This window comes from Pelobates fuscus, chromosome 1, assembly GCF_036172605.1.
Source record: "Pelobates fuscus isolate aPelFus1 chromosome 1, aPelFus1.pri, whole genome shotgun sequence".
Classification (NCBI taxonomy): domain Eukaryota; kingdom Metazoa; phylum Chordata; class Amphibia; order Anura; family Pelobatidae; genus Pelobates; species Pelobates fuscus.
The window spans coordinates 397819725-397842125 of record NC_086317.1 but is presented as its reverse complement, the minus strand read 5'-3'; the positions used below and the strand labels follow the sequence as shown (position 1 = coordinate 397842125).

At 44.5% G+C, this 22401-nt stretch overlaps 1 protein-coding gene across 1 annotated transcript in view; it reads left to right on the top strand.

Moving 5' to 3' along the window:
* The first annotated feature begins 16715 nt into the window (after window positions 1–16715).
* The window catches only part of DCTN2 (dynactin subunit 2), a 48410-nt gene continuing 42724 nt past the window's right edge, over window positions 16716–22401 (top strand). The window contains exon 1 of the mRNA XM_063427481.1: window positions 16716–16950. Coding sequence (XP_063283551.1) covers window positions 16915–16950 — 36 coding nt within the window. The 5' untranslated portion in view covers window positions 16716–16914. The remainder of the gene's footprint in view (window positions 16951–22401) is intronic.

Here is a 22401-nt window from a genome sequence, read left to right as displayed (position 1 = left end):
CTATCCTTTCTGTTACACTAACCTTAGCTTGAACCTAAAACTTGCCAGAGCTAAGAATGTCTTGTAGTATAAACAACAAAGAGATAAGACATTGAGAACGGGGGATGGACAGACTGTATAAATTCTATTCCCAGACTTAGGTGACAGAGGATTAAATAATTAAATTTTACTTTCGATATTGTACAACGTCCCATTATAGTTTAAGGTGAAACTTAGTTCACAAACTATCAATTTTAGGAATTATAGCAGAATTTGCAGACGCATAGTCTGGACAAAACTGAGAAAGACCCTGTGATCTGACAGATAAAATAAGTTATTGGCTACATAAAGATAACGTAAATGACGTCAAAAATAGCCACCAGGAAAAGTTAACTCTTTCCTGGATAGGTATGTGTAGTGGAACAATACTGCCATCTAGAGTCCAAATACTAAAATGATTACCTAGAAGGCAACCACACCCCACATTTGTGATTGGCTATCACTTAGAGGAATTTCCCCTTTAAAAAGTTAAGACAAAGGAAGAGTCGGGCATGCAAATTCAAAGATTGAAGAGAGAGACATTACAACACTCTCGGGAGATTCAGGGAGATTCAAGATTCAGAGAGATCCAGGCAGAATCGGGTGATCAGAGTAACCAAGAAACTCTTACACTCCATGCAGAGAAAGAGACCCATGACACTTAGCTACCTGAGAACATCTGATGAGAAAATATCTGCTTAAACTGGTAAATATACTAGCATTTAATTAATTAATTAAAATTAATTAAAATTAATAGCATGATATATGACTGAATAATTCACGATCAGATTTCGATTTAGAAATCTTAGCTAAATAAGAAATACATAATTAAGCTTTTTATTCTGCAGATAAAAACAATAATAATGTATTTATGTGATTAATCACTGTAACGGACCGTTTCTGCATAAAAGGGGAAAAATCCGTTTAGGCGATAATCCCCTTTTCTAGAGACAGGCACAGCTATTGCAGCACACCAAACTCCCGATCTGGATACGAAATAACACTCCGAACTGGAACAGCTGAACAAGAAAAGCATACAATCCGCTTACACTCTTGGCAGTCAGCTTACAATCCAATCCCCCCCAATAACGAGACGACACTTCATTTTGAGGGTTAAGCAGGAACTCTAGACTGGGACACCCAGTCTGGCTTTTATTTCCAACTCACACATACAGGCCACACCCAGGGGGAGGCATAAAAGAACCAATGACATAGATGTTACCTCCCACACATCCCCTCCCCTTAGTGTGACACATAATCCCATTATGCATACAGAGTAAAATATACTTTTACACAACTTTCATAACTTTAAAACCATACATCACATTCACATAAAAATACATATCCACAATCAATCCATTCAGGGAAACAACATATTAAAAAATGGCATGAATCCGAACAGGGGTTTAAAAGTTACTAAAAGTATCTTTTGGGCCCTGGCTTGCAGCATGGCACAATCTGGCTCAAACAGAAGTAAAACATCCCCCACAATGCATCCCGGCTTCCTCCCTTCTGCCCTGGAGATAATTGGAGAAGTAATCCAATTATCTAGGACTAGAGTCAGACTCCATTAACCACATGGTTGCAAAAAGACAGTAAAAGACATAAAATTACATACTGATACATTTAACACATAAAACACACATTTCTACATATCCCCAGTTTAACTGAACACATAAATACCTACATAATATTTAAGACAGTATTACTGTGATATGTTACAAAGTCTTAAAGGGACATTAGTCCCAAAATGTCCATCGCTGATTTTAAAGGGCCAGTAGCAGCAACATAAATTATTACATGCCCAATTATAGTTTTTAAAGTGCAATATGTCCAGGGGCCATAGTCAGCGGGCAGAAGGCTAGCAACCAGGCCTCTCCAGTTCACAGTGGCGAAGTTGGTTTCGCCACAATTCTCCCCTTTTCCAATTAGACTAACAGGGTATCTGACCTCCTGCCGGTCAGTGCCCTGGTTAGTCCAGCAACCCACCCACAAAACAGAAATAGTAGAGCAGCCCACCCACAATAAGTAGTTACTACACCTGGGTGAGAGAGGATCTTGTCCGGGTTCAGGTGCCTCACCACGGCTGTGTGGGGGGCTGGTAGGCTGCCTTGGTGGGTTGCTGAGGGGGCAGAGAACAGCGGTACTCTGTTCTGTTGCCAGCACTACCACGGGAGTAGTCTGGTTGGCGCCTGGTTGCTGGAGACCGACTGTCTCCCCTTTAGATATATCGCTCTGTGGCTGGGGGACAGGACCGACCGTCCCTACCCCTGGTGCTGTAAGTGCAGAGACTACGGTCCCATCTGCACAGATGTGGGGCTTAACATCTCCCCTTGGTGGGTTAGGCTGCCGCTGGAGAGAGGGTGTAACAAGCTCCTCTCTCTGGACGGTAAACTGCCGCTGGGGAGGGGGGTTAGCAGGCTCCTCTCCCTGCCACTCTCTCTGCTGGTGGAAAGGGGGACCAGCTGTCTCCCCTTTCATTCTCTTGTCCGGCTGCTGGGGTGCGAGACTGACTGTCTCTGCTCCCTGCAGGACACACTGCCGCTGGGGAGGATGGACGAAACCATCAGCTCCCTGGGGTACACACTGCCGCTGGGGAGGGAGGACGCTGCTCTCCTCTCCCTTCGCTTCACACTGCCTTCTTGGCATATCACTTTGCTGCTGGGGGGCAGGAACAACAACCTCTGCCCCCTGTAACTCAGCCTGCCGCTGGGGAGGAAGGACTGCACCTTCGGCTCCCTGGGACACACACGGCTGCTGGGGAGGATGGATGACACCATCAGCTCCCTGGGGCACACACTGCCGCTGGGGAGGGAGGACGCTGCTCTCCTCTCCCTTCGCTTCACACTGCCTTCTTGGCATATCACTTTGCTGCTGGGGGGCAGGAACAACAACCTCTGCCCCCTGTAACTCAGCCTGCCGCTGGGGAGGAAGGACTGCACCTTCGGCTCCCTGGGACACACACGGCTGCTGGGGAGGATGGACGACACCATCAGCTCCCTGGGGCACACACTGCCGCTGGGGAGGGAGGACGCTGCTCTCCTCTCCCTTCACTTCACACTGCCTTCTTGGCATATCACTTTGCTGCTGGGGGGCAGGAACAACAACCTCTGCCCCCTGTAACTCAGCCTGCCGCTGGGGAGGAAGGACTGCACCTTCGGCTCCCTGGGACACACACGGCTGCTGGGGAGGATGGACGACACCATCAGCTCCCTGGGGCACACACTGCCGCTGGGGAGGGAGGACTGCAAACCCCCTGGCCCTCTCTGATTCCCACGGCAAGTACTCTCGCACTGCTTTCTTCACACGCTGTACTAGATCCTCTGAGAGGTTGGGTCCGCATAAAGCCAGCACCGCGGTGACCTCTCTGCCATACGCCTCTTGAGTGTAGCTGGGTGCCATGCTTGCTCTGCTGCAGTTGGTTCCTTGTAGATAGGGGCGCTGTACGGGTACTGGCGTTGCCCTCACTTTGTAATCCAGGAATGGTGTTGTCTGTAGCTGTCCCTCTGGTTGTAGGAACGATCCCGCCGCTTGCCACCAATTGTAACGGACCGTTTCACTTCCAAGAGGATAAAACCCAGTTTAGGCGATAATCCCCTTTTCTCAGAAAGGCACAGCTACTGCAGAACATCAGAACTCACGAACTGGATCCACACGAACACTGGAACAGCTGAACAAGAAAAGCAGACATCGGCTTACACTCTTGGCAGTCAGCATACAATCCCATTCCCCCAAAGACCGAGACGACACATCGCTTTGAGGGTTAAGCAGGAACTCTAGACTGGGACACCCAGTCTGGCTTTTATTTCCAACTCACACATACAGGCCACACCCAGGGGGAGGCATAAAAGAACCAATGACATAGATGTTACCTCCCACACATCCCCTCCCCTTAGTGTGACACATAATCCCATTATGCATACAGAGTAAAATATACTTTTACACAACTTTCATAACTTTAAAACCATACATCACATTCACATAAAAATACATATCCACAATCAATCCATTCAGGGAAACAACATATTAAAAAATGGCATGAATCCGAACAGGGGTTTAAAAGTTACTAAAAGTATCTTTTGGGCCCTGGCTTGCAGCATGGCACAATCTGGCTCAAACAGAAGTAAAACATCCCCCACAATGCATCCCGGCTTCCTCCCTTCTGCCCTGGAGATAATTGGAGAAGTAATCCAATTATCTAGGACTAGAGTCAGACTCCATTAACCACATGGTTGCAAAAAGACAGTAAAAGACATAAAATTACATACTGATACATTTAACACATAAAACACACATTTCTACATATCCCCAGTTTAACTGAACACATAAATACCTACATAATATTTAAGACAGTATTACTGTGATATGTTACAAAGTCTTAAAGGGACATTAGTCCCAAAATGTCCATCGCTGATTTTAAAGGGCCAGTAGCAGCAACATAAATTATTACATGCCCAATTATAGTTTTTAAAGTGCAATATGTCCAGGGGCCATAGTCAGCGGGCAGAAGGCTAGCAACCAGGCCTCTCCAGTTCACAGTGGCGAAGTTGGTTTCGCCACAATCACATATTAGAATATCGTGATATTATCCAGCTGTGTTGATTTGCTATAAATAAGATTAAATATCTGTTTAGACAAATTAATAAAATATCAGCTGATAGAACATAGTAGATTTTCTCATTGGATGCAAGGAAATGTTTAAAGATTATGACTGGTTAAATGTTATTTTAATTAAAATCCCTAAAGAGGTCTAGCCAGCATTGAAAGGGTTACTTCTGCCAGCTGAAAGTTTCTTTTAGGAATCTCATGCTGCACGCTGAAACATTCCCTCTGTGAAGCCCATCGTAAATCTTATCTTGACAGCTTGTAGAGTCTATGCTGTACTAACCAGGAAGTAAACTGCCACTTTGTATTGCATATTGTTTTTATACTGCATATCATTGATTATTGCCATATTGTATTGCATATTGTTATACTCAAATTCCATTGATTATTATCATGCATGTTACTCATCATTATTAATTTAAATTGTTAAAAATAAAAATTACATTTTTATAATAATTTGTGATATTAATTATATGATATAAATTTCATTTAACACGATAACGATTAGGGATCTGAGAATTGAAATAGTGGTCAATTTCTCATCTGTTTACATTATTATCCCATAAATATCCCCACAGTCATCATTGAGTAAACTTTGACCCTGTACCTCACAGTCAGCAGACATATTCCAGCCAATCAGCAGCAGACCCTCCCTCCCAGACCCTCCCACCTCCTGAACAGCATCCATTTTAGATTCATTCTGAAGCTGCATTCTTAGTGAGAGGAGGGACAGTGTGCTGCTGCTGATTTAATAGGGAAATCGATAGCTAGGCTAGTGTATTCAGTGTCCACTACAGTCCTGAAGGACTCATCTGATCTCTGCTGTAAGGACAGCACCCCAAAAAGCCCTTTTTAGGGCTAGAACATCAGTCTGTGTAGTCTAATTGCAGTTGCCTGCCTGCCAGCGTGTGTGTCAGGCTCACATCGTATACTGTGCCCACTTGCCCAGTGCCACCACTCATATCTGGTGTCACAATAGCTTGCATTTAAAAAAAAATAAACTTTTTTGACTGTAATATAATAGCAGTCAGTTTCCTTCACACGTGTGCGTTTCAGGGCCTGCCAGGGCACAGTGTCACACCAGTGCAACTCATATCTGGTGTAACAGTAGTGTACATTAAAAAAAAATAGAAATTTGACTGTGAAATAATAGCAGTCAGTTTCCTTCACACGTGTGCGTTTCAGGGCCTGCCAGGGCACAGTGTCACACCAGTGCAACTCATATATGGTGTAACAGTAGTGTACATTTAAAAAAAAAACTAGAAATTTGACTGTGAAATAATAGCAGTCAGTTTCCTTCACACGTGTGCGTTTCAGGGCCTGCCAGGGCACAGTGTCACACCAGTGCAACTCATATCTGGTGCAACAGTAGTGTACATTTAAAAAAAAAAAATACAGGGGGCTTGTTGTCACCTTTCGGGGACCCTTGGTGTTGTACGTGGCTGGGTGGAGGAAGAGACCTTCAATGACATCAGTGAGGACAAGGAACGGGACATGGCTAGCTTGGTATCCAACCTTGTGCAAATGGGGAGTTTGCGGTTGTGCAAATGGACTGTTTGGTCTGTCACTGTGAAGCGGGCGTAACCCTTACACTACCTGATCGATACAACATCATACCTGATGTTTTAAAGCATGTTATTCCAAACAATGTAGGAATGTTAGGTGATTTATGCCCTTTATGGATTAAAATCAGACTCTGCATCAACTATGTAATTTTCCATGGGAGTTTTGACATGACTCCCCCTCCGGCATGCCACAGTCCAGGTGTTAGTCCCCTTGAAACAACTTTTCCATCACTATTGTGGCCAGAAAGAGTCCCTGTGGGTTTTAAAATTCGCCTGCCTATTGATGTCTATGGCGGTTCGCCCGGTTTGCCTGTTCGCGAACATTTGCGGAAATTCGCGTTCGCCATTCGCGAACGGAAAATTTAATGTTCGTGACATCTCTAATAACATGTAAGCATATTTTTCAGTGAGGAAATCCATACCTCCCAACATTGGGCATCACCAATGACACAAGTTAAAGACACCTTCAAAAGAAAATGGAAGTGTCATCCAGCACACTAGGCTGACTAACAGCCTTCCAACTGGTCCTCTACTTGCAGGGTCCAGCACAAGCGCGTTGAATGATGCACTTGTCCTCTGCTACCCGAGAACATATTCCTGGGGTCCCCAGATGCGAGACACCAGAGAACTAAATTGAGACAGCAGGACAGGCCACCAAAATCAGGACTGTCCCACTGAAAGCCGAACTATTGGGAACCCTGAGAAACATATCAACTATGTTACTAGCAGAGAAATGTGGCCACCAATGTCACCAAACTCATACAAGTTTATCTACTGATGCGCTTATTGGGGACAGTTTCCAGGTGACCCCAAAAACGGGACTGGATTTATTACGTTTTCTAAATTATTTAATACTTTTAGAAAAAATACCAAATGATTTATCTTGAAGAGCCAAGTTGTGGCGAAACGTGCGTTGGGACAGTAGAAGACAGTGTTTGTTCTGATAGACAAGGGACAATATTCTGATATATTATTTACCTAAATAAAAGTATATTATTGAAGATTGATTTTATGCTGATCCCGCGCCCCCTCCCCCCCCCCATCTATGATCTGTTACTTATATTAGAAGGCTGAGCAAGATAGGGGTGGGAGTTTAACAGGGTACCCTTGAAGGCATTGATAAGCAATAGATTATTATCCAGACTAGAATCCCTATCCCACTTTCCATATCTTCAGTTGTTTTGTTTTGTTCAGGCTATACATATAACAAAGGTTAATTATTGGATACATATCTGTTCTATTGATACTTAAATCATACTTTGTTTTTGCAACAGTATTTTTTGCCATAGACAGAGGAATACTTTTTACCTCATCTGTCACCAGAGCTGTTTTATAAACCATTTTTGCTTCCTTTCCAGTCATTGTGATGTAGCGCCTTTTTTTCTTGATATTTTTTCATCATTGCTTACTTTCTATTTTATTTTACATATATACATATATATATAGAAAAGTTGAAAATTATAGCACTCCCAGGACTCCAACTTAAGATTTAACTTTTAATAGTTTACAAAATAAAAAAATCGACGTTTCAGTCTGCTATTTACAGACTTTCATCAGGATATATATACCGTATATACTCGAGTATAAGTCGACCCGAATATAAGCCGAGCCCACTAATTTTATATCTGTCAGTGTATGTGTATGTGTGTATCAGTATGTCTGAATGTATATAAGTATATATTTGTGTGTCAGTGTATGTGTGTCAGTATGTATCTGCAAATGTTTTAATATATCTGTCTGTGTGTGTGTATGTGTCAGAAGGTCTGTCAGTGTAATTGGGGGGAGGGGCAGGGCCTAGGGGGCCCAAGAAAATGCTTTGCCCAGGGTCCTATTCATATTATAGACGGCCCTGTGTGTGTATATAATGCAGAGTGTGTTTGTTTGAATGCAGTGTGTGTATATAATAGTGTGTGTGTATATGATGCAGAGTGTGTGTGTGTGTGTTTGTGCCGTGTGTGTAAACTGGGTGGGGGGAGGGCATTTTTATTTTAATATTGTTAATATTTTTTTTATTATTATTTTTATTATTTTAATATATATATTTTTTTATTTTTTTATATTTTTTTTGTCCCCCCTCGCTGCTTGTTGCCTGGCCAGGGAACGGCCGTCCCTTTATGCAAATACATAATTCAAAAGGTCCAATCATAAGCCTCCAAAGAGTCAGTTCACTCTACTGCAGAAATTAACTCTTTACAGCCCTAATTCCAAGGGTGCCCAAATCTATGAATCTAATTGGAGGAAGGTGCTTTAAGCTCATTTCACCGGGATATTCCGGTTGTGATCTAATGCTTATTACGCTTGTGGACTCATATAACTATATTAAGATGCGGTACATGTAGAAGTCATCCTTTGATTAGTGCAACCCTACAGACCCTTTTTACCGGAAACGGGCTACTGTACAGCAAGGTGTACTGCAGCTAATTAAACGTCTGTCTACCAGAAATATACTTGACGTATATTAAGCCAATAATGCCGATACCAGAGCATTATATTCTGCTCACCTCCACCGTGCCTTATTCGATTAATAGCCCATGCTGGGCTCGCCTGGATATAAACATAATGAATATGCCTGGGTTCTTATGTCCCCAAATGTATTGGGGTGCCCACCGAATAAGGTGTACATATAGCTATGAAATCGCTATTCATGTCCCCATAACTGTGATTCACCAAAAACTATGTTCAGTAGTGCCCCTAGCTAGTCACAACATCCACAACATCCTATAATTCGTTATCCACCTGGTGTGCATCTGCACCATAAGACAGCCGAAAGCCATATATAACACTATCTCCTAAGCAAATGTAGTGGGAGCTGCACCCGAAGCAGGGTGGAATTGGACTGGAATTATACTTCCCCTCTTATAAAAGTCCCACATGTGCATCGCTAGGCATTCGGTGAAGGAGTACCGTTTTAAGTCTGACCCGTAATTTCTTGTCTGTGTAGTGAGCTTACATTAGCTATTGTAGGCTTAGCGAAAGACCTACAACTATGTTATGAGCATCTTCAAAAGGGGGGGCAAAACATATCCTCCAGGGGTTCCTCCATGTACTCTGGTTGTCCCCGAGGATTCTTGCTTTATGCCTCATAGAGGGGATTAAAAAGAAACCCAAGCGTGAAGCTGAACTGTCAAGCACCACCAATAGGGGTCAGTAAAAAGCACCTTGGATTAAATTATCTACAAATCATAGGTAAACCATACTGTACATATCTACATATTTTACAAAATATATACAAAAAGCAATGACGTTAATGTTAACAGTTTGCGTGCTCGTTAAGTCTGAACGGTCGGTAGTTAACCAGAAATGAAGGAAGTATAGGAGAACCCCTCGTTCAAACCCAAGGGAGATAATGTTTTAAGACTATAGATCCAATAACTTTCGCGTTGCCAAAGTTTTTTATTAATATCACCCTTCCTCGGGCCCATTTTAACCTTCTCAATACCACTGAAGCGTAGGCCCTGTGCTAAACCTCCATGTTGAATTTTCAGATGCTGAAATTGAGATCTGTGTGTCATTCTGTCTAGATGGATTAACTGAATTTACGTGTTCTAAGATACGATTTTTAAATGGTCTAAACGTCTTCCCCACATATTTTAAATTGCAGCTGCAGGTGATGAGATATACTAATCCTGCTGTCTGACAGTTAAAAAAAAGTTTTAACTGTATGGGTTTCTGTATTGGCCGAGTTTGTAAAGATCTTAGAATGTTTCCTGACATATTTACAGGCCTTACAGCGATCGCACTGATACGTGCCTACTACTGGAGATTTCAGCCACGTAGTAATAGTTGTAGAGGGGGAAAGATGACTCGGTACCAAAATATCTTTAAGGTTCTGACCCCTTCTGGCCGTAAGTGAAACAAAGGGGGTCAGGACCTCTTTAAGATGTTGATCCTGGTACAGTAAAGGCCAGCATCTCTCCAGTGTCTGTTTTACCCTGTTCCAGCCCGAATCAAAAGTCCCAATAAATCTAATGTTATTCCAATCCTTATTTTGAACCGGGTTATCAATCAGAAGGTCAGTTCTCTCAGTTAAAAGGGCCCTTTGGTATGCTTTTTTAAGGCATTTGTTCGGGTACCCTTTCGCTTTAAAATGGGACCTGAGAGTTTGGGCTTTTGTCTTAAAATCCTCCAGGGAGGAGCAGTTCCTTCTTAGCCTGAGATATTGGCCGATTGGTATCCCCCTCTTTAGTGCGGGTGGATGGTGGCTCCCACAGTTAAGAAAATTGTTGGTTGCTGTGGGTTTTTTGTAAAGGGTGGTAGAGAATTGATTATCATTAGTTGTCCCTAAGGTGATATCAAGAAAGTTAAGTTTCTGTCCCCCAAACTCATGCGTGAACCTTAAGTTGATATCATTAGTGTTCAGTTCTTCTACAAAGTTATTAAACAATTCCACTGAGCCTGTCCATATTATCAGGACATCGTCGATGTAACCACAGTCTGACATGTTCCCACCACCCCAGGTGAAGGTTAGCATAAGAAGGGGCACAAGTTGTCCCCATAGTTGTACCTTTCACCTGGTGGTAGTAGGTGCCCTCAAACAGGAAATAGTTATGTGTCAGGATGTAATGAAGACGTTTCAGAACGAACTTATTATGCTCAATCAGAGAAGGATCTCTACTTCGGAGAAAGTTTTCCACATGTCTGATCCCTATATGATCGGGGATTGAACTATACAGTCCCTCAACGTCTAGGCACAGCTTTGCCTCTGTTGTTAGGGTCGTCTCATTAAGTACACTGAGGGTCTGCTTAGTGTCCCTCAGGTGCGAGGGGAGGGTCTTCACCAAATCTCTAAGAATCCGTTCCACATATTCACTACAATTCTGCGTTAAGTTGTTCCTTCCCGAAACTATCGGTCTCCCTGACAGCCTTGTCTGCTGTTTATGGACCTTTGGCAAAGCATAGAACGTCGCTATAATTGGTTTTTTATTAAAAAGAAACTTGTACTCGTCGTTGGTTATTAGATTGGATAGGAGTGCTTCGTCTAGAATGTTCTTCAATTCATGTAGGAACCTTATCGTTGGATCAGAACCCAGAATTACATAGGTATTCTCATTGTCCAGGATTCTATGTACCATTTCAATATAATCACCTCTGTCCATAATGACCGTATTACCCCCTTTGTCCGAAGGTTTGATAATAATAGAGTCATTGCGCTAAAGAGTATCTAGCGCTTTCCTTTTGGAGTGACTCAAATTATTATACTGACTAGGGGGGTATGGGTCTCCTTTCATTCCTTCAATCTCTTTACAGGTAAGCTCTACAAAGAGATCAATGTACTTAAAATCTGGAATATGTGGAGTAAATTTACTCTTTAGTTTCAATGTTATGAAGGGTGCTCCTTGTTGGTTAGTAGGGTCATTACTGTTAAGAAGGTCAACCAGATTGTCCAAGAGATCCATGTCTTGGGTCTCTAGGCCTAACCTGTTAGCCCGCTTAATTTTTTGAATACAATGAAACATATGAAGGGCTTATTTATGCGCAAAGAGATGAATGTCCTTTGTCCAACAACATTTATCAAATTTAGGTGTGGGGACAAAGGACATTCCTCTTCTAAGTACATTGGATAACTGTCAGGATTACAAGTTGATCCAGCACACAGAACTGTGGAACACCTACGACTAAGGATAATGTATAACCGGACCTTAGAATGGCTGGACTTAACGTATCCTTGCCGAGGTCAGGAACACAGAATCAGACACAACGATGAGGGAAAGCCAAAAGTCAAGAATACCAGAATTCAGGGTAGTCAAAACAAAGCCAAAGTCAAATACCAGAAAATCAAGATCAGGAACGCACTCTAAGATTACCATCAGGATGAAACCACGACAGGGCAATGAGCAAAAGGAGAATTGGGTTTTAAATACCCCTCCTGTGACTCCGATTGGCTGTAACCAGCTTTTGACCCCAATAGCAATTACCAGGTTTCCATCTGCATGATTTCTGCTCAGCACAAACCCTCCTGTGAATCTGATTGGCCATGAGCGGCCTTTGACCCCAAAAGCAATTACCAAGTTTCCATGTGCATAATTGCTGCTCGGCACAACTTTTCCTGTCAGGACGGTAATGCTGCTCAGCACAACTTTTCCTGTCAGGACGGTAAATGCCATTAACCACAGATGAATACGTGACATTACCCCCCCACCTGAAGACCTCCCACTGGGCGGGCCGCACCAGCTTTGAGAGGAAACTTGGCATGAAAAGAACAAATTTTACGGCCAGCATGGATATCAGAAGCCGAAACCTAAGAACGATCAGCAGGCCCATACCCCCTCTAATCAACCAAATGCTGTAAGGAACCACGAGAAAACCTGGAATCAATGAAGGAGGACACTTCATACTCCTCCTGTCCAGAAACAACCAAAGGAGGAGAGGGAACAACCAGTCTTGTATAGCAAGGACACATGAAAAGTATTAGGTATACGTAAGGACGCTGGAAAGGCCAGAGAATAAGAAACAGTTGATTCTCCTAACCATAAGAAAAGTACCAAGGAACCTCGGAGCAAACTTCATGCTGGGAACCTTCAACCTGGTAAACTGGATTGGCACTCTGCCGTTTATCCACATGAAACTTATAGCGAGTGTAGCGGATTGTGTTAATAAGGTCATTTTCGTTTCATGTATTTTCTATATATCTGTATTGTATGAAGCATTCGTCTGATTGTTCGGTAAAACCACTCCGTTCGGCATACGAACAAACTACCGAACAATCAGACCACGCCAGAGAGAAGTGTGCCTCTAGTTTACCCCCTAATCTGTGCTAACTGCAGTCTAATTAGCAATTAGATGAATGCTCTGTGTGTGTTCCCTGGGTGGCCGCTGTTCGGCATACGAACACGTGGCGGCAGCCATCTTGCCATACGAATGCCCTGCGGTATTTGGTCGTTGAGTGTCTGGAACCCAAATCGGACACTCGACTACGCAAACACCGCTAAGACCTCCATAGTTCCATAATTGCCGAACCAAACACACAAACAGCCCGCCGTTCGGTTAAATGAATCTCACGAACAAGGGGATTCATACGAACGTCAGTACAGCCATGGATGGCAAGGATTTTCGTATCTTTTACCCCATGAACAAAGACCGACCGCAAGGCCAAAATATATGGAACTGATTTCGGCTACTGCCTCGTGTGCGGTTGGTCAAATGAACACTTACACCTAACTCCCGAACCCCTGGTCCGATCTGGGTGATTTTTGAATATGTTGTTCACCCAGATCAGGGCTGTAAGGGGATACCAAAATGTAGGGGTCTATCTGGTATATTTGGGTACATCCAAAAATAGGGGAAAACCATGTACTTTATAATGGAATTATCTGTTAAGCTGAGGGGAGGAGATGTGTGGGAGGTAACGTGTAAATGATTGGTTACTGTACTAATTACTGTGGGTGTCTCCCTTGCAAGGGAGAGATGCATAAAAGCAGGGTATGTGGAATAAAATATCAGTTCTGCTCCTGATACTGTGTGTTGTCCAGTTATTGGGAATCGTGATGGGATATTACTGGATTATTTTATTTGTTATTGCTGCTGTTCATCCTGGGTTAACTTCTTGTTCCTGCATTACTATTTAATACCAGCTGAGAAGTCTATGGGAAACTAGTGCTCCGCTACATCGAGCAGCCGCAGTTTCAAGCGCGGAGTGACCTTTAGTCCAGGTATCACGAATAGAGGTAAGGTGATCATCCAAAATAGGGATAGCCGTATCAGAAAACACAGCAGGGAGAACAGCAGGATGACAACCCGTATTGACAAAAAACGGACTATGCCCAGATGAGTCATGGGTAGCGTTATTCCTTGAAAATTTGGCCCGGGCAATAATTCAGCCCAGTTAGACTGTGTACTATTCACGAAGCAACGTAAATACACATCAAGTGATTGGTTAGCTCTTTCAGCCATACCATTAGTTTGGGGATGGTAAGCAGAGGAAAATGACAATTCAATACCCAACTGTTTATTGAATGCCTTCCAGAACCGTGACACAAATTGGGAACCCCTATTAGGCACGATATTTTTAGGAATATCATGTAGCCTGACACAATCGTGTATACATATGTGCACCAGGTCCTGAGACGATGGCAATTTTTTAAGTGGAGTAAAGTGTGCTATTTTGGAAAAATGGTCAACTACTATGAGGATGGTTGTATACCCATTGGAACAAGACAGTTCAACAATGAAATCCATCGATAAATGAGACCATGGGATACTGGGTATAGGAAGTGGCTATAACAATCAACACGGAAGTTTCCGAGTAACCTTCGAAACTGCATAGGCAGAGCAGGCTTATACATAATCTTTAATATCCCTCCTTTGTGACTCCCACCAAAATGACCTGGAAATGGCAGATACAGTTTTATTAATACCCGGATGCCCAGCGGTCACATTGTCATGGAATACCTTCAGCACCTCTTTCCTGTCAGGCAATGGAATAAACAATTTATCTTGAGGTTTATTCAAAGGGGACGATAAAGCAAAGGGGACGATAAAGAAAGGACAGTGGATGCAATAATACACTCAAAAGAAATAAAAGGGGATGTCTCTTGTTCTAGATCTGATTCAACGTCAAATTGCCTAGACGAGGCGTCAGCTTTAACGTTCTTAGAACCGGGTCTGCAGGTGATAATGAAGTTAAAGCGAGACAAAAATAATGACCATCTAGCTTGTCTAGAAGACAGTAATTTGGCATCCCCAATATATGCCAGGTTCTTGAGATCAGTAATAATCAGAATGTCGCCATTCCTTAAGCGCTAGTATGATGGCTAACAGTTCTCTATTACCAATGTCAGAGTTACGCTCGGATGGAGACAACTTTCTGGAGAAGTAACCACAAGGATGCAAAGGGGCATCCTAACTCTCTCTCTCTCTGGGCCGGACTGAGGATACAAAGCAGCCCTATGCTAGCCCCATAAGTCATTGCGCCATATTTTGTCGCATGTAATATGTAAGGCTATGTCTTGCCACCCCAGATGATTCAGTTATATATATATATATATATATATATAAACATTGGAAATACCGGCACTCCAGGGATTTTCAAGTGATTCTTCTTTATTCAAATAACATCGGAGCACCAGGTACTACTATTTTTTGGGCTGGAGTGCAAGAGCCTTTTTATTTTTACAAATATATTCTGGGCCAATACAAACCATTGTGTGGAAATCTATTCACAAACCGGACTTTACATTGGACACGAGGCCACGCGTTTAGACTGGAAGAAAGAAGATTTCGTCTAAGGCAAAGGAAAGGTTTTTTTTACTGTAAGAACAATCAGGATGTGGAATTCTCTGCCTGAAGAGGTGGTTTTATCAGAGTCCATACAGATGTTCAAACAGCTACTGGATGCATACTTGCAAAAACAGAATATTCAAGGATATAATCTTTCAATGTAGGGTAATAACTGCTTGATCCAAGGATAAATCTGACTGCCATTCTAGGGTCAAGAAGGATTTTTTTTTCCTAGCTTGTTGCAAAATTGTGCTTCAGACTGGGTTTTTTTGCCTTCTTTTGGATCAACAGCAAAAAACAAATGTGAGGAAGGCTGAACTTGATGGACGCAAGTCTCTTTTCAGCTATGTAACTATGTAATATATCCTTATCAGGTGTTTTAATTCACTTATAATATACATGTATAATATATTATTTGAATATGTGTGTTTAACTTTTTTTTATTTTGCAGGCACTAGGGGGACTGCCTGAACACAGCTGCGCTGCTTTGTGGCCATGTGATTGCGATGTCCGTCACGATCACATGGCCCTGGAGGGCCGAAGTGGAACGAGGGTGACTGCCTGTCTCGAGAGGCAGTCCCCCCAACCAGGATCGACACGGATCGCTGGTCCAGGAAAGTTTGCAGGGACAGGGGAGCTCACAATCGTTAGCGCTTACTATGCCACCCTAACGGCGTTTAGGCTCACTAAATGTGGAGCGGCATAGTACGCCCTAACGGCGTTAAGGGGTTAAACAACAATTGGATAAATACTTACAAAAACATAACATACAGGGATATAATTTCTAATTAGTGGGGTAATAGCTGATCCAAGGATACATCTGACTGCTATTTTGGGGTCATGAAGGAATTTTTTCCTAGTTTGTTGCAAAATTGGAAGCGCTTCAGACTAAGTTTTTTGCCTTCTTTCTGAAAAACATATGTGAGAAAGGCTGAACTTGATGGACTCTAGTCTCTATTCAGCTATGTAACTATGTATAAAGTACTGGACATAAAGGTGGTGTCCATATAGCCATAGGGTACTGACTGTATTAACACCCCCATATAAAGTCATAACTCAAATAAATACAGGCATATTAAATACTCTCACACATTTTACTCATAAAACAGTAAAACACCCTGGAAGATATAGAGCCATGTTGGTCTATATCTGTAGGAGAGACTCATGTCAGAAGAAGCACTTTCCATTATATTCTATAGCTGTGTAAGATGCCCACAGTAATGGCTGACACAAGAAAGACTACACTTCCCGTCGAGCACCGCGTTCCGCTTGTCGCAGTTCGATCGGCTGTCGCGAGATTTGGTGGTGTGCCGGTAATTGGCTGTCGGTAACGGCTCGGCCGGTTGGCACTGAGACGGTATACTCGGTGATAGTGGTTTTATCGGTTCGGGCTGTGTGCGGGTCTGTTCCGGCTGCTCGGAGTCTCCTGTGCATCATCTGACCGGGCCGTGTTGGCAGCATCCTGCAGAGAGCCGCGCCCCGCTCCCCCCGCACTGCACACACTGCAAACATGGCCGACCCCAAATACGCCGACCTGCCCGGCATCGTGAGTACGACCCACATTCAGCCCTGCACACTGAACACGGCGGCCATTACCGGACACGGGATGGGGGCATGATGGGCGGTGTCCTGCGGTCCTTTACTATGGGCCATACTGACTGAGCCAGGACTGGAGAGACAGCACACTGACATACTGACTGAGCCAGGACTGGAGAGACCGCACACTGACTGAGCCAGGACTGGAGAGACAGCACACTGACATACTGACTGAGCCAGGACTGGAGAGACAGCATACTGACATACTGACTGAGCCAGGACTGGAGAGACAGCACACTGACATACTGACTGAGCCAGGACTGGAGAGACAGCACACTGACATACTGACTGAGCCAGGACTGGAGAGACAGCACACTGACATACTGACTGAGCCAGGACTGGAGCGACAGCACACTGACATACTGACTGAGCCAGGCCTGGAGCGACAGCACACTGACATACTGACTGAGCCAGGACTGGAGAGACAGCACACTGACATACTGACTGAGCCAGGACTGGAGAGACAGCACACTGACATACTGACTGAGCCAGGACTGGAGAGACAGCACACTGACATACTGACTGAGCCAGGACTGGAGAGACAGCACACTGACATACTGACTGAGCCAGGACTGGAGAGACAGCACACTGACATACTGACTGAGCCAGGACTGGAGCGACAGCACACTGACATACTGACTGAGCCAGGACTGGAGCGACAGCACACTGACATACTGACTGAGCCAGGACTGGAGCGACAGCACACTGACATACTGACTGAGCCAGGACTGGAGAGACAGCACACTGACATACTGACTGAGCCAGGACTGGAGAGACAGCACACTGACATACTGACTGAGCCAGGACTGGAGAGACAGCATACTGACATACTGACTGAGCCAGGACTGGAGAGACCGCATACTGACTGAGCCAGGACTGGAGAGACAGCACACTGACATACTGACTGAGCCAGGACTGGAGAGACAGCACACTGACATACTGACTGAGCCAGGACTGGAGAGACAGCACACTGACATACTGACTGAGCCAGGACTGGAGAGACAGCACACTGACATACTGACTGAGCCAGGACTGGAGCGACAGCACACTGACATACTGACTGAGCCAGGACTGGAGCGACAGCACACTGACATACTGACTGAGCCAGGACTGGAGCGACAGCACACTGACATACTGACTGAGCCAGGACTGGAGCGACAGCACACTGACATACTGACTGAGCCAGGACTGGAGCGACAGCACACTGACATACTGACTGAGCCAGGACTGGAGCGACAGCACACTGACATACTGACTGAGCCAGGACTGGAGCGACAGCACACTGACATACTGACTGAGCCAGGACTGGAGCGACAGCACACTGACATACTGACTGAGCCAGGACTGGAGCGACAGCACACTGACATACTGACTGAGCCAGGACTGGAGCGACAGCACACTGACATACTGACTGAGCCAGGACTGGAGCGACAGCACACTGACATACTGACTGAGCCAGGACTGGAGCGACAGCACACTGACATACTGACTGAGCCAGGACTGGAGCGACAGCACACTGACATACTGACTGAGCCAGGACTGGAGCGACAGCACACTGACATACTGACTGAGCCAGGACTGGAGCGACAGCACACTGACATACTGACTGAGCCAGGACTGGAGCGACAGCACACTGACATACTGACTGAGCCAGGACTGGAGCGACAGCACACTGACATACTGACTGAGCCAGGACTGGAGCGACAGCACACTGACATACTGACTGAGCCAGGACTGGAGCGACAGCACACTGACATACTGACTGAGCCAGGACTGGAGCGACAGCACACTGACATACTGACTGAGCCAGGACTGGAGCGACAGCACACTGACATACTGACTGAGCCAGGACTGGAGCGACAGCACACTGACATACTGACTGAGCCAGGACTGGAGCGACAGCACACTGACATACTGACTGAGCCAGGACTGGAGCGACAGCACACTGACATACTGACTGAGCCAGGACTGGAGCGACAGCACACTGACATACTGACTGAGCCAGGACTGGAGCGACAGCACACTGACATACTGACTGAGCCAGGACTGGAGCGACAGCACACTGACATACTGACTGAGCCAGGACTGGAGCGACAGCACACTGACATACTGACTGAGCCAGGACTGGAGCGACAGCACACTGACATACTGACTGAGCCAGGACTGGAGCGACAGCACACTGACATACTGACTGAGCCAGGACTGGAGCGACAGCACACTGACATACTGACTGAGCCAGGACTGGAGCGACAGCACACTGACATACTGACTGAGCCAGGACTGGAGCGACAGCACACTGACATACTGACTGAGCCAGGACTGGAGCGACAGCACACTGACATACTGACTGAGCCAGGACTGGAGCGACAGCACACTGACATACTGACTGAGCCAGGACTGGAGCGACAGCACACTGACATACTGACTGAGCCAGGACTGGAGCGACAGCACACTGACATACTGACTGAGCCAGGACTGGAGCGACAGCACACTGACATACTGACTGAGCCAGGACTGGAGCGACAGCACACTGACATACTGACTGAGCCAGGACTGGAGCGACAGCACACTGACATACTGACTGAGCCAGGACTGGAGCGACAGCACACTGACATACTGACTGAGCCAGGACTGGAGCGACAGCACACTGACATACTGACTGAGCCAGGACTGGAGCGACAGCACACTGACATACTGACTGAGCCAGGACTGGCACTCTGACTGAGCCAGGACTGGAGAGATGGCACACTGACTGAGCCAGAACATAATGCTATGTTACCATTTACCTAAAATAGTGATATGTGGCCACTTACGTAGCAAGCCAGTGGATGGCACTGTTGATTGACAAAAATGACTTTGCCCCAGCATTGTTCCTGTTGCCTCTTGGTACATATGGTCCTGTATAATATATCTGTATGAATCATCTGGCAGGGATCTTCACCAAAGTATGATTTATTAAAATTCTAAGCAAATTTCACATTTAGGTCAAAAAAGCTGAACTGATATGGAGAATTTTCCCATTCAGTTAATGTGAAATTAATTTTGGATACTAACAATTCCTACTTTAGTGGACCAAGGTTTGTGATATACATGTAAGAAATAGCTATCGGTTATGTGTATGCAATGGTGGTTTAAGTTTTACCTTTCTTCTCCCATCTCTGTCTGGATGGGAGTGAGTTACTATGTATTTATATTTTATTTATATGTATCTGTATTGTATACGGCCTTTAAGGAAGCCTAGTTTCAGGAATACAAATGTGTATTCCTGACACTATAGGTCTAACTAGCTGTTCATAGCCTCCCCCTTACCTCTGGTTAAAAGGGTGATTTACTCCACGCACCCGCCTCTTGACTTTGATGTTCAAACTTGATGATCTCAGCCAATCCAATGCTTTACATAGAAAAGCATTGGGTGGTAATCGTGCATGCACAGCAGCCAGCGGGGAGACCTAATGCGCATGTGTGGCAAGGGCAGCGGGCGTATTAGACCTCCCCATAGGAAAGCATTATTCATTGCTTTCCGATGGGGAAAATCTGACGCTGGAGGTCCATGAGGATAACTGACCAAAAGTCCGTTAGGATCCGGGAAGCCCTCTAGTGGCTGTCTGGTAAACATTGCGGTACTAAGTGCAAAAGGGACACAGCATCCAGACCACTTCAGTTTGCTTAAGTGGTCTGGTTGCCTACAGTGTCCCTTAAAAAACAGCAATATTTTGTGGGTGGCACTTCTCTCCTTCGGTTTAAAGGACAACTGAAGCCAATGAGGACACTTCAACTCAATGCTGTGGTCCTGTAATTTTAACCCTTCGATGTGAAACATTACCATTTTGTAGAAACCACATTCTTTACTTTGAATGGTTAAATACACCTCTAGATTTCAACAGGCATTTCCGCCTACAGAACAGAGTCAAACTTGGTTCTGCAATCAAACACTGGTTATGTCAGCATTTGCTTGAAGGAATGATGTGTTTGGACATGCATGCATATCTTGCCCCTAATGCTTGCCTATGAGAAGCATTGGATTGGACAAGATGGTGGAAGACATCAGCAGGCAGCTGCAGTGGGGGAGCCTGGAAACCAGGCAAGTAATATAATTTTATCTTGCTGACCAGCGCAGTGTGGGAAAAAGAGTAAATAAAAACACCTTTCCCATGCAATTGGAAAGGGGAGGTGGGCCGGTCACCTACAAAAACATCAAGTCTGCCCAATTTTCTAAATACTTTCATTAGTCCCTGGCCTTATCTTAAGTCTAGGGTAGACTTATGCCTATACCACGCATACTTGAACTCCTTCACTGTGTTATCCTCTACCACATTCGCTGGAATCCTATTCCATGCATCCACTACCCTAAAGTAAAGTAATACTATGTCCTCTTGTTGTGGTAGTTTTTCTTCTTTTAAATATAGTCTCCTCCTTTACTGTGTTGATTCCCTTTATGTATTTAAATGTTTCTATCATGTCCCCCCTGTCTCGTCTTTCCTCCAAGCTATACATGTTAAGTTCCTTTAACCTTTCCTTGTAAATTTTATCCTGTAATCCATGAACCAGCTTCGTAGCCCTTCTCTGAACGTTCTCCAAAATATCAATATCGTTCTGGAGATATGGTCTCCAGTACTGCGTACAATACACAATGCACACAGATAAACAAATTGTCTCACACACTCCCAAATAATTTGTTTTCGTTTAGGTTTTGTCCACCCAGCCTCTCTACCGCTGTGAGAGCTGTAGTGGATCCTTTACCTGGGGTCCAGTGGGGGCTTGTGTAATCTTCCTTCTTATCTTGCTCTGCTCCTTGCATGCTGTTTGTGTTGCTGGGGCCAGAGTGATGTCATATCCTGGCACCAGTACAAAATTCCAAGTCACCATGGCGACCTGGCGTCAGACGCCTGTATATCATCACATTTTTGCTATATAATCCCACATTTTTTTATCTGCACTCAATCACCCTTTTTCCCATTTTATTTCCTATATCTTTTTCTTTGTTCCCAGTCCTTCTATCTGTCTTCCACCTATAGACCAGATTGCCATATTACTATGTGCTTCTTTCAATCTCCCACTTCCTACAGAGGAAGTGGGAGATTGAAAGAAGTGAGTAGTAAAATGGGAATCTGGTCTATAATCAGGATTCTTTATCTGTACATATATTTGTAACATTTTCCCATCTTATATGTCAGTCCCCCCACATCTTGCTCTAGTTTACTATAGACTACTCATGTCGGTTTTTGGAAACGGAGTTCCTATTTACATGTTAGGGTCTCTTTATATTAGTAAACATCCTCTTTAACCCACTAGTCAATATCCGCAAAACTTTCTACACCTTTGATAATTTATCCCTCGGCTTTGTGTCCTCTGATGTCCCTCGATGAGCAGGAGCCAATGCGCATGCGTGGCAAGTAAGGCC